The sequence below is a fragment of the Sinocyclocheilus grahami genome, unplaced genomic scaffold (assembly GCF_001515645.1).
Source record: "Sinocyclocheilus grahami isolate Dianchi unplaced genomic scaffold, SAMN03320097.WGS_v1.1 scaffold54.1, whole genome shotgun sequence".
Lineage (NCBI taxonomy): Eukaryota > Metazoa > Chordata > Actinopteri > Cypriniformes > Cyprinidae > Sinocyclocheilus > Sinocyclocheilus grahami.
Genome location: NW_015505233.1, coordinates 4,502,665 through 4,514,106, shown reverse-complemented (window position 1 = coordinate 4,514,106; position 11,442 = coordinate 4,502,665). Strand labels below are relative to the sequence as shown.

At 37.0% G+C, this 11,442-nt stretch overlaps 2 protein-coding genes across 2 annotated transcripts in view; one reads left to right on the top strand and one right to left on the bottom strand.

Annotated features, from left to right (window-relative positions):
• The window catches only part of LOC107583531 (28S ribosomal protein S5, mitochondrial-like), an 18,656-nt gene extending 16,888 nt beyond the window's left edge, over positions 1-1,768 (top strand). Inside the window, exon 11 of the mRNA XM_016269780.1 lies at positions 1,262-1,768. Coding sequence (XP_016125266.1) covers positions 1,262-1,486 — 225 coding nt within the window. The 3' untranslated portion in view covers positions 1,487-1,768. The remainder of the gene's footprint in view (positions 1-1,261) is intronic.
• Positions 1,769-2,729: 961 nt separating this feature from the next.
• LOC107583708 (myelin and lymphocyte protein-like) lies at positions 2,730-7,814 on the bottom strand. The gene is made up of 4 exons (XM_016269992.1): positions 7,657-7,814; positions 4,390-4,557; positions 3,427-3,561; positions 2,730-3,200 (listed from the first exon to the last, which is right to left on the bottom strand). Exons 1-4 carry the CDS (start codon positions 7,744-7,746, stop codon positions 3,126-3,128), a joined length of 468 nt encoding a protein of 155 aa, XP_016125478.1. The 5' UTR covers positions 7,747-7,814; the 3' UTR covers positions 2,730-3,125.
• Positions 7,815-11,442: the final 3,628 nt, after the last annotated feature.

The following is an 11,442-nucleotide window of genomic DNA, read 5'->3' as shown; positions in this document are numbered from 1 at the left end:
TGGAGGCATGTACAAACAATTGGAATTTGCATTAACCCAGGTCCCAGACCTGGGGGGTTTGCACCTCAATGGGAACAGAAGGTAATTTGCATGGAATGACCCTCTACAGTAATCAAAGTATCTCTTAACTCTTAGGATCTGTATTATCTTTTAGTCTACTTTTGTAAGATTAAGACCATTGTACCACTCGCCCTGAGACTATTCAAATGACACCAAACATGACTGTAAATCTTATTTGCATTCATATAGAACATTATATTCTACCATTGACCATTCTGAGTGAGCTGGGTGAAGAGAAGGATGGGTGAGGGGAAGGAAGGGGATGAGGAGGAACCAATGCATATGTGAGAGACGTTTTCCCGCATTTTCTCTCAGTGAGATGCGGAAACAGATGTCTGTATGTTAATGCACTGTGTGTGTATTGTCTGTCTCAGAAGATCAAAGTATCTGAGTTTCTTTTATCCTTACACTTGGAACCACATTTCTGTCAAACATGTCTTAATTAATGTTTATATGTTGTTAGTATTAATGAAACAACAATAATAACATGAAAAGTCTTAACCATTTCTTTGATTGTTATTTGCTTAAACAATATCTTGCAGCAATGTTTACTTATTGAAATTACTTGGAGAGTACATGCCATTGTTGTGATTGGTAATATTGATGTTAATATTTAACCGGTTTCAATCAAGTGGATTCAATAATATTTTTGCAGTAGTATCATCCAGATTACTCCGATTTAACTCTAATATCTGAATATTCATAAATGAAATTCGTGCAATACTCCATCCCTAACTCTGATACTAAAATCAGATTAATGGTTTTCGTGAATGTTGTCCCAAGACCAATAAAGCTAAACATCCAGGAACTTCTTTAAGGAACAATTGGAAAGAATTCAGGCTAAATCTGTATCATTCCAGTTTGCTGAATCCTCACTGTTTGGCCTCACTAAAGAATAATCTATTGTTCACTAGGACCTTAAAGGGATAGTTCACCCAAAAATGAGAATTTAATCGCCCTCAGGCCATCCAAGATGTAGATGAGTGAACAGATTTGGAGAAATGTAATGGTAAAACAGCTAAATCTGTTCAAAACAAACTCATTTACATCTTAGATGGCCTGAGGGAGAGTACATTTTCATTTCTGGGTGAACTATTCCTGTAAGTATGCATGTTCACAGTAAACTAAGGACCCTCTAAACTGTGCCACTGTATTTTTTTTCGGGCTTATAACTGACTTCCTCTCCTCTGTTGTTCTACAGGAGACTCATCAGAATCTCGCTGATAAAAAGAAGCTGAATGTGGTGGAGTTCAGGGCAGAGCAAGGCACTCTGCCCATCGTGGTGGCGCGACCGCAGCTCGGTGCCCGTAAGGAACCTGAAGTGGAGGACGATGTGCCCAACACACGTCTGCACTGGGCTGATGTGAAGGCCTCACAGGGTGTTAAGAGATCAGTGTGGGCAGGGGTTAAAAGGACCATCTGGTGATCTGAACGGTAACGTCCAGCCAATCCGTATTGCAGGTTGAGTGTCTAGTGCAGAACTGACAACCGTTTGCTGGGGGCACATGCTTGGATTGGAACTAGGCTGTTAAACTACCATTTCACCACATAGTGAAAGGTCCTGAAGTGCTACATGCCCCCAGAAATTAGTGTTTATATGTCGCTAGCCCATGAAACAGGAGCGTGGAAGTGAATGTATGAAGGGAGACTTTGTTCTCACTTACCTAGACATGACTTATAACTGGAAATAAATCTACAATAAACCCACTTTCAGTGTCAGCTCATCAATCTTGCTCATGTTTTTTTGTAAAGGCATGGTCACATTTCAGCTTAATTTCAAAATGTTGCAGCAAAAAGGTCCGCTGTTTATCATCAATGGTGTGGCGATGTATCACACAGAGGTCACTTTCAAATTTAGCTCATGCAAAATAGCAATGACTGGATTGCAGCCGTGAAAAAAAAATGCAAGTCTAGAGATGTTTTTTTTTTTTTAAGTTGAACTTCTTTTAATTTAAGCACTGCATTTTTATAACACTGTGTAATGTGCAACACACAAGTGCAATGGTCAAACGTGTCCATCTAGCTCATGTTTACATAGAAAAACAAAGGAAAAGCTATGTAGTTGAATGCAAAATCTGTGTGAACGACCCCTTATATAGTTAATCACTGTTTATGTTGTTTTTTTAATGTTGTTTTGCAAACACCGCTTTATAATTGAGTTAGCTGATATATTAATTAAATGCAAAAGTTGTGTAGTAGGTATGTTGTATTTTAGAGAGTTGGTACGGCTCATTTGATCGGTTCATTTGCATATGCAAAATATGGTTAAAAACACCAGTGTTCAGGGGAGTGTTTGGAGTGAAATCAGTGTTTGGTTAAATTGGGCTGATATTTATTTTTTTTAATTATGTATTTATTTAAAATTTGTGTGAGATCCATACCTCCATTTGACATCTCCATTGGTGTTAGTAATATTTTTTATCTATTTTTTAAAAGAGAGATAGCTCAGCTAAATGTGAGTGCTAGAGTGTCTTTTATCTGTCACAAGCTTGTCTCTCATATACAAGCATTTAAAAGCCAGAATACTGGAATCTACACAATATGAAACGTTCAACATCAGTAAATACTGTGATTGACATTTGCCCATATGAAAATGCATCATTTAAATAGTCATATTTATACAGGAAATACATGAAGAGAGGGAGGGGAAGACAGGGAATTCTGTCCAGTTCATATTCTTTTATTAAAATATGTTCATGGTGTGTAGTAGCTAAATATACAAAAATTTATTTATCTGTTACAAAGGTACAAGAAGTATACAAAACCCATATTATTTCGTCATCCACATCTACACTGAGCGTCATTGTACAGATAGCATTTCAAAAAGTTTCCCTTCCCCCAAATATAAGAATGCATCATCATTAGAAAAGTAATTAGGCTGGAATAATCTATGGAAAGTATAAGTGGGTTTAATCCATCATGATTGCTTTTGTGTTTCTGAGTAGAGGGCACTCAGGACTGACCCCTGACATTCGTCTTTTAGCCCCAGTGGTTTTCCAGTGTTTATTTAATATTTATTAAACAATTTATGTCAGATAAATTTTTCTTTTGCTTAGATACTTTGATTAGAAGGATTTCCACCGCACAGCAGAAAGGATGCAATGGATGAAGTAAAGCAATGTGGCAACATACGAGAACACCTAAGGGAGAGAGAGACAGTAAAAATTCAGCCATACATTTGAACTTTAAGCAGCTATAAAAAAATTTAAAAAATGGAAGTTCATTTTTAGGTTTGCTAAAGATTATTATAAATTAAAGGTCTTTTTAAAAATTAAGCTAGCCTAAATATAAAAATAGGGAAAGAAGCATGAATAATTAACAATTCAATATCAACAGACACCTATAAATTCTTTATTTTGTGCTTACCACAGCTGCAATGTAAATTTTATAGTACTGGTCGAATGGTGCTGAAGTTGCATATTTGAAGATGATGGTCATATAGGCCAGGATCACTGAGGCGCTCAGATAGAACACAACAGCAATCAGGTGATAAATAAAGTCCTGCACACAGAAGACATAGTAAGTCAATCCATTATACAGTCAAACCAAAATTTATTCAGACACCTTCAACATTTCTCACATTATCGCAGTTAATTCGCTAGTTTAGAAAATGGTAATAAAATATGACAAGAACTCGGAGTTAAACTGTGTCAGAACAAATTAATCTTGATAATGCCATCCTTCTGTTAGACTGTCTCACAAATGAATTAGGTTGAATAGCTGTCAGCTGTTAAATTTAAGTACACAATTAAATAATACCAATTTAGGTCAGCCAATTACCAAGCAAAGCTTAATTTTGTTCAGTCTGTGGTGTAAAAACGTTGCATTAGCAATTAAAGAAAAAACACTTAAGCAAAACATGGCCAGGTCAAAGTGTCTGAATAATTTTTGGTCCCAAATTCTTATCAGTTTTACTGGTAGTTCACTGTATGAAGACTTTTTTGGGTATAATACGCCACAGTTTACTTTATTTTGCTATAGTACATAAATGAACTGAAGTGTCCTGCACCCACTAGTAAAAAAAATATCAAAAATTATATCTGGTGTCTGAATAATTTCTGGTTTGACTGTAGATACACACATTCACACACACCAAGCATTTACTACTACATGATGAGGGATGATAATATTATATTATGTTATATTATAAGCATATTATAATACATTATGTAGCAGTGGTCATTTTGACAGCAAATTTTGATTTAGCTTTAGTAGTAGGTTTTTTTTTGTGGCTAAAATGGCTTTTAGTTTGAGTCATATCTTTTAGTCATCTGAATTATTTTAGTGGGGAAGTCTGAGCCAATATAGGCTAGCCTGCTCTCTGCTCACCGCTGTAGCCCAGGCGCTGCTGTTTTTGTGCCCTCCACAGGTGAAGATGACGAGCCAGAGGAAGGTCATCACAAAGCAGAAGACTGATACAAACATCACCCATCCTTGAGGGTTTGGCGTTGTTACATGTGTAGATGCCACCAGGATCCATACCAGCCCTCCAAACACCTGTGGGACAAACACACACACACACCCACACATGCAAATTCAGTATAGCAATTTGTGCAAGTGCAACCAACCACAACCAGACTAGACGTTTGAATTTAGATAATTAGTAGTTTAATGCATTCATTCTTATTAACACACCTGTGTTAATGATAAACTCACTCCACATAAAGTGTCTGGACACAGTACAAACCATCCCTGATAATTACGGCTCACCAGACCAGCACAGATAATCACAGGCTACTTGAAATGTATATAGCCTATCTACGTTTCAAGTAGCCTGTGATGATGTTATTTATTGTTGAGGAGCTGTTGCGTATATATATATTATATACTCAACAGCTCCTCAACAATAAATAACAAAAATATAGGCCTACTAATTTATTACACAGCGCTCTAGAATACTCGATTCTGATTGGTCAGGAGCGGAGCCGCATTAGGTGGTTGGTTAGATATTTTTTTACGTCGTCCATAGGAACACCGCTGGTCCGCTAGCGACTTAAATATCGTATCACACTGGCGATAATAATACAGTAGTAAGCTTTAATATAATACTGTTGCAGTGTCGAATTGTTGCTATAGGCGGATTGTTTTGCAATTGTATTTTTTTTTAAAGCGGAAGATTTAAAGAGGTCATATGATGCTTTTTTAAAGATCATTATTTTGTGTATTTGGTGTAACAGAATATGTTGACATGCTTTAATGTTCAAAAAACACATTATTTTTCAAATACTGTACATTATTGTAGGTCCTATATGCCTCTCTCAAACGCTTCGTTTTCTACAAAGTCCCTCCTTCTGACGAGCGCAGTCTGCTCTGATTAGCCAGCTGACCTAGTGCATTGTGATTGGCCGAACACCACAAGCACTCGTCGGAAATGTAACGCCCCTTACCATAATCGTGAGCTTCATCTTTCAAAATAAATGTAAAGACAGAGCCCGAAAGGGGAACAGAGTCGCGTGACAGACACAGTGATGAAGCTGGTATGTGTGCAGTACACAAGCCACGGTTAAGACAGCTGACTCCACTGTGATGTGACCCCCTCTCTCACTCTCACACACACACACACACACGCGCGCACACATGATGCGCAAAGCTCCACATTTGAACAGTCAATAGCAAATACTTAAACTAATAACAAAACAGTAGCTGATTCAGATGCGCCAGATTGTCATAGCAAAGTCAGAATTACCTCCTCTCCTAGGTTCACGAAACGGTCGTCCATAAAATGCATTGCTGTTCTGTTGTAAGTAATCTTAAAGATTCCTAAATGCATCTACTTTCGGAAGGCCAAATAAAGTGCTTTTGCTTTTGCCTAGAAACACACAGCGTCTCCCTGACATGACTGCTTCAACACTAACTGCGGTTACTGAAACCACGCCTTCTTTCTTTAGGTGCACATTTTGGCGGCATTATGCAAATATTTCCACATAGTGAGGTAGATATGTGGGGGCGTGTTAGAACAAGCCATTTTAGGGGGGCGTGGCAGAGTCTTTAATTTTATAAAGAGTATCTCTTTGGTTTTGAGACTTTAGTCTTTGCCACTTCAGGGATCTTATCTATGCACAATCAGCTTGTAACACTCCAAAGAGAAAGGAAAACTTGAAATCGCATCATATGAGATAAGATAATATAGCTAGATTATAAAATAATTTGAAATTACATCAATTTATGTCCATATTTACTTATATTTAGTTTAGTTAGTTTTCGTTACTTTTTTTATCTCTTTAAATAAATAAATAATGTATAGGCGTGATTATGACAGGCTAACTGTGCATTATCAACTCTGAACACAGACACAAACCTAAACAGCATGCGATGCGACATCACTCTCCTCTTACGATAACACATTCAAGCATTTCTCCCTCTCTTACACACCCATGGATTAATTTACTCTCACGACAAGAATCAAATGCACACAAACGGGCACTATTAAAAGATCATGATATTTCAGTAGCCACAAGTGCATAAACCAGCAAAGAAAACATTTCATAAACGTCTTTCCCACTCAATAGCCTAGTGTGCAGCTACACTTAGCCTACTTTTTTCTGACAGATTTAAAAGACCAGGTGTGTTTATAGAGGCATATTATTATCACATACATGTTTATCAAATATATTGCGTCTAAATGGCGAACTAGAACAAAGACAGTGAGAGGAGCTGATAAAAAAGTACGCAGACTCGCACACCGTTTCTGTTTTCTCTGTCTGTTCCACTAATCCTCCTAACACGCATAGACTCATCTCGCCTTTCATTTGAATGACTGACTGATACATGACCTGAGCTCACATTCATGCCCTTCAAAGCTCCTATACTGAGCTCAGACAAGAACCAGAACCACAAAACAAACTCTTTCTTTCAAACACCATTCTTTGATCCATCATTACAGGTTAATTCAAGCGTATGGGTTGTGTAGGTGAACTGTAGCCTATGTGTCCCTCATTAACCTTGGTGTCAAATGCTTGTGGAGGTGCTGGACTGAGACCTCTTGTCACTAGAAACCCACAGTTAGTTACATTCAATAATAGAAAAAAGTGCAGGTCTATACAAAAATAATATAATAAAAATACAATTCTAATAGTTACAAATAATGTAAAATATTTTTGCGTAAAACAACCACGCTTTCTCCAACCGTCCGGCTCTCTTATTTAATACATAGACGAAACTAAATGAGTCGGAACCACCAATAATATACACAAACACATACTGTTTTAAAAACATATAACGTATCATATTTGTCGTTGAAATTATATTTACACCAAAAACGACATTTTCTAATAAAATAACAGTAGCCTTGTTGGTCAAATTTACATACAGTTTAAAGAAGCCGTAAAGGTGAAAAAAGTGATTTTTTTTTTGTTGTTGTTGCTATTTTCGCCCGTTTTGCTTTTCTCCTATTTACATTTTACTTTTTTTTTTACTTCAAATTTAAAAAAAGAGTAAATTGAAAATGGTTTAGAAAAAATGGACGAAGCTAAGAAAATATTCTGAAAGCGTTTTACACTGTTTAAGTGTCCAAAATAATCGGATATTTTACAATAACCGGATAAGACTATGATAAACCATGGTCATTTCTGAGCATGAAATATTCCGCTCACGCACCAGCTCTGGCAGGTAGAGGATGTCCGGTACAGTGGAACAGACCCGGAGTCCGCTGGGCAGACTCGACATCTGCTGCGTGGCCGCTGCCATGGTCGTGCTCCCGCTATCCTCTAGAGTCTAGACGAATGAGTGGAGTAACGGAGCCACGGGCGCGTCTTTTCAATGTCCACTGGAGACCAGAAAAACCTGCTCTTCCATTGATAAATCTTCCGTATGGACACACCCTCCGTGAGGAGAGCAACGGGCCGCTCCACTTTCACTGAGCGGGATGTGAGGCTGAGGAACGCGGGCTTTGTTTATATGGGTGCAGTGTGGCAACAGGACAGGACAGGACAGGACAGGTCAGTCAGCTCAGGTGTTCGCAAATACACAGACACACTCCACTGACCAAGTGTTTGTGGAGGAAAGATGTTTGCCCAGTGAATAAAGTTTGGATCAAAAACAGTTGGGCTAACAGTGTGGCAACATTGTAGGTGTCACAATGTTGCCACACTGTTAGCCCAACTGTTTTTGATAAGGAGAAGGAGTGTCCCCCTCTCTCTTAAAGGGCATAGTTTTGAACAATGTTGACATCATAACTTTAAATAAACATATATGGCGAGGTCCATTAATCAGTAGTACTTGTAGGCATATGACTCTTGTGAAATATAGCTGCATCTTTTGACTACCTCAGTTCCTGACAAACATGTTGATGCAATCACATAATGGACTGAGATTATCAATCATATCAAATAGATTTATTTTTAAAAGGCTCGTTTTTACAGCTCAAACTAAACTGAAGTTCATGGACATCAAATTAGACCAGAATGTCACTTCAAAATCTTCATATCAAATCAAAAAGATCTAATTTTCTCTATTAATCTATTGCAGAATTCTCTGGAATTATTTGGCCGTATGGAAGCACTGCAAACATATCTCTCCTCCTAGTTTCATATTGAGCACCTCCTCAAAAATAATCCCATTGTTGGTTGCTTAAAATGGGTGGCTTGTTAGGAGGTGTGTTCCATGATGTTCTGCTGGTTAGTTGGCTATTAAGGTAAGGATCTCTTTCTGATATTCTCTTTATTGGTTTAAGGATGGTGTTTTTGCAGAGATAATCAGTTTGTCTTTTATTACAGGTTTACAATGACATCCTCTGGTAAGTCTTTAAAAACAGCATCCAACAATGACATTACACCACTGTACATTCAACAAGAAACAACAAGTAACTTAATATTTAATGTGCTGCTTGCAAAAATGATTTGAATTTTAAAGCAAAAAAAAAATTTCTGTTCACCTAGTTATGCCAAACCACAAAAATTGAACAATAAAATAGCATAGCTTTCATAAAAATCTCAGTTGATCTGTAATTTGTTATTTGGTTCATCTGGGGTTTGGCAGTGATGTTCTGTTGAATGAGTGTTTCCCTTTTGTGAGGACTTCCATCAGTGAGCAGAGATGATTGCATGAATCCAGTACAGTAATGTGACAATAAACGCCATCACCTGCAAACAAATGAAACGTAATCAAGCCTTATGCTATGCTCCAGTTAAATCACATCCATCATTATATTTACATTTAGACCTAGAATAATCTGATGGCTTATGTTTGATCCAAACACAATGTGTTTGGATAAAAATTCCAGGTGACACTCTGTAATGTGCAGGCAGAAACGTGGATCTATATGCAGGGTTTTAAAAAAATTTAATAAAACAAGAACAAGGAAAGCACGAGGAACAAGGGCATTACAGGAGACAATGACTGACAGGACAAGTGAAACACAAGGGCTATATGTACACAGAGCAGAAGCAATAAACTAATCAGTAACCATGGAAACTAACTAAGGAGATGGGTGGGGTTCAATGATTGTCCATGACAAATACAAGTGGAACAGACAGAGCAGCAGGGAATAAAGACATGACTTCATTTACTGTATATAGACCTACAAACTCGCTAGGTTCACATTATTAAACAGCTGGTTACATTCATGGGATTGACAACAGTATTTTATAAAAAATGTGAATCTCAAACTGTCCCATTCACAAAGCAGCTTGCATACTGTATTTGTGTTAATTAAATGTAAATTCTAGTGTGTCTGCCCTCATCATCCGGCTCAAGCAGGATATTTCTGTGAGTCCTGCTGCTGTTTATCTAATTTAATGGGCATGGCAGGAATTACTTAGGAAATGATGCCACCTGATCTGGCAGCAAGGGCTTTTCACTGCATGGATCACTTTTCACTGGAGGAAATGTTCTGCCTTTACATCCATATGTAGATCAGTTATGGGACAGGTTATTCAAAAAATGCATAACTGACAATGACTTTGATGCTCTAGTGAACAAGTTTTTGTTTGTTGCATTAAATTAAGGATTTTTTTTGGCACTTAAAAACATTACAGGTGGTGTAACTATATGGAGATTGTACTAAATAATAATTTAAAAAGTGCTGAATTTCTTGTAAAAACACTGGTTTATGTAATATTTTATTATTATTTCTTTCATTCAAATTAACACTAACGACATTCAAAACAAAACAAACAAACAAAAAAGTGGTTAGCCAATCCCAAATTGTTTTTGGTACAAATAATTTCTTAAAATAATTTCTGGTCTTGACTTACTGGTTTCTAAATACTTCTTGAATTTTTAAAGAGTCATATTGCCTTTCTCTTGTGTTGTTTCATGGTTTCATGAGAGACTGTCATGTAACCTGTCCATATAGACATTTATCTATCAGCTTCTACCAAATGAAAGATAATTTACACGTAAATACCACAGAATAGTGTAGAGTTTTATTGCACACATGGTTTGTAATGACAACAACAAAAGATATGGGAAGGGTTTTCTCTTCCTTTTTGCTATCATAACTATGCGGTTATAAGGTTAGTGGCAGTGTATTTGCATTTGACATTGTTTTCACTGCGGTGCACCAACAGACCAGTTGAGAAGCCCTGTAATGAATCAGTAGGCTCTATAAACAGACTAAGTTGACTCTTAAATAAAACCTGCCCCAATAAAGCATTTTATTCATTTAATTTCACTGTAATTCATTTCTTTCTCAGTATTCACAGCTTGTTTTGTATCTTGCAACTGAATGGATTTAGTGCTCTTGAAACTAAAGTTTAGCTTTGACACAAATCCTTAGCAAGTGTCAGAAACACAATACATGCCATTTCTCGTAAGTCTCTTAATTTAAATACATTTACAAGAAAAAAAAATAGATAATTCAATATAGGTGTCACACAAAAGTTAATCCAAAACATTTAGGAAATAACTGCCTTGACTCATCTGACTGACATTAAATGAACTGGAATCTCAAAAAAACAAAACCGCGGTTTCACCATACACCATTTAACCTGGTTGTTAAATCTCCATCATCTCCAATGTTCCAGACACTTGTTACACTATTCTTTTAACCCTGAGCTTTATTCTGTCTCTCATCCAACTTTGAGACCCTCAGGATTAATTAAATTAGGTTGTTATTAATATAGTAATGAAATGCATGATTTGATATTGCTGATTGCATACTTACAAACTCTGGAATGAAGAGAATATCAGGCATGGTGGTGAAAATCTTACTGCCACTGGGCATCATGCTCACTGAAGAAGCCGTTGTGTCTGTGGTACTAAAGGAAATGTTAAAAACATGAGATGATAGATAAACTGAGACTTTTAAACTTCTTCCTTATCTATAACGTCCCTCCCTATCCTGTTTTCTGTCAGGGTTCGGGTAGAGGATGGAGCGAGGACTCAGTACTGCAGAGACATGGGCTTTTATTAATAATAAAAATAAACAAAACAGCAACAAAA

Excerpts from the sequence above, each read along its gene's own strand:
- LOC107583708 (XM_016269992.1), bottom strand. The coding sequence starts at position 7,746 with ATGGCAGCGGCCACGCAGCAGATGTCGAGTCTGCCCAGCGGACTCCGG. Across the intron at positions 4,558-7,656 it reads TCCTCTACCTGCCAGAGCTG|GTGTTTGGAGGGCTGGTATG; the intron begins GTGCGTGAGCGG and ends TTTGTCCCACAG. Across the intron at positions 3,562-4,389 it reads GCAGCGCCTGGGCTACAGCG|GACTTTATTTATCACCTGAT; the intron begins GTGAGCAGAGAG and ends TTCTGTGTGCAG.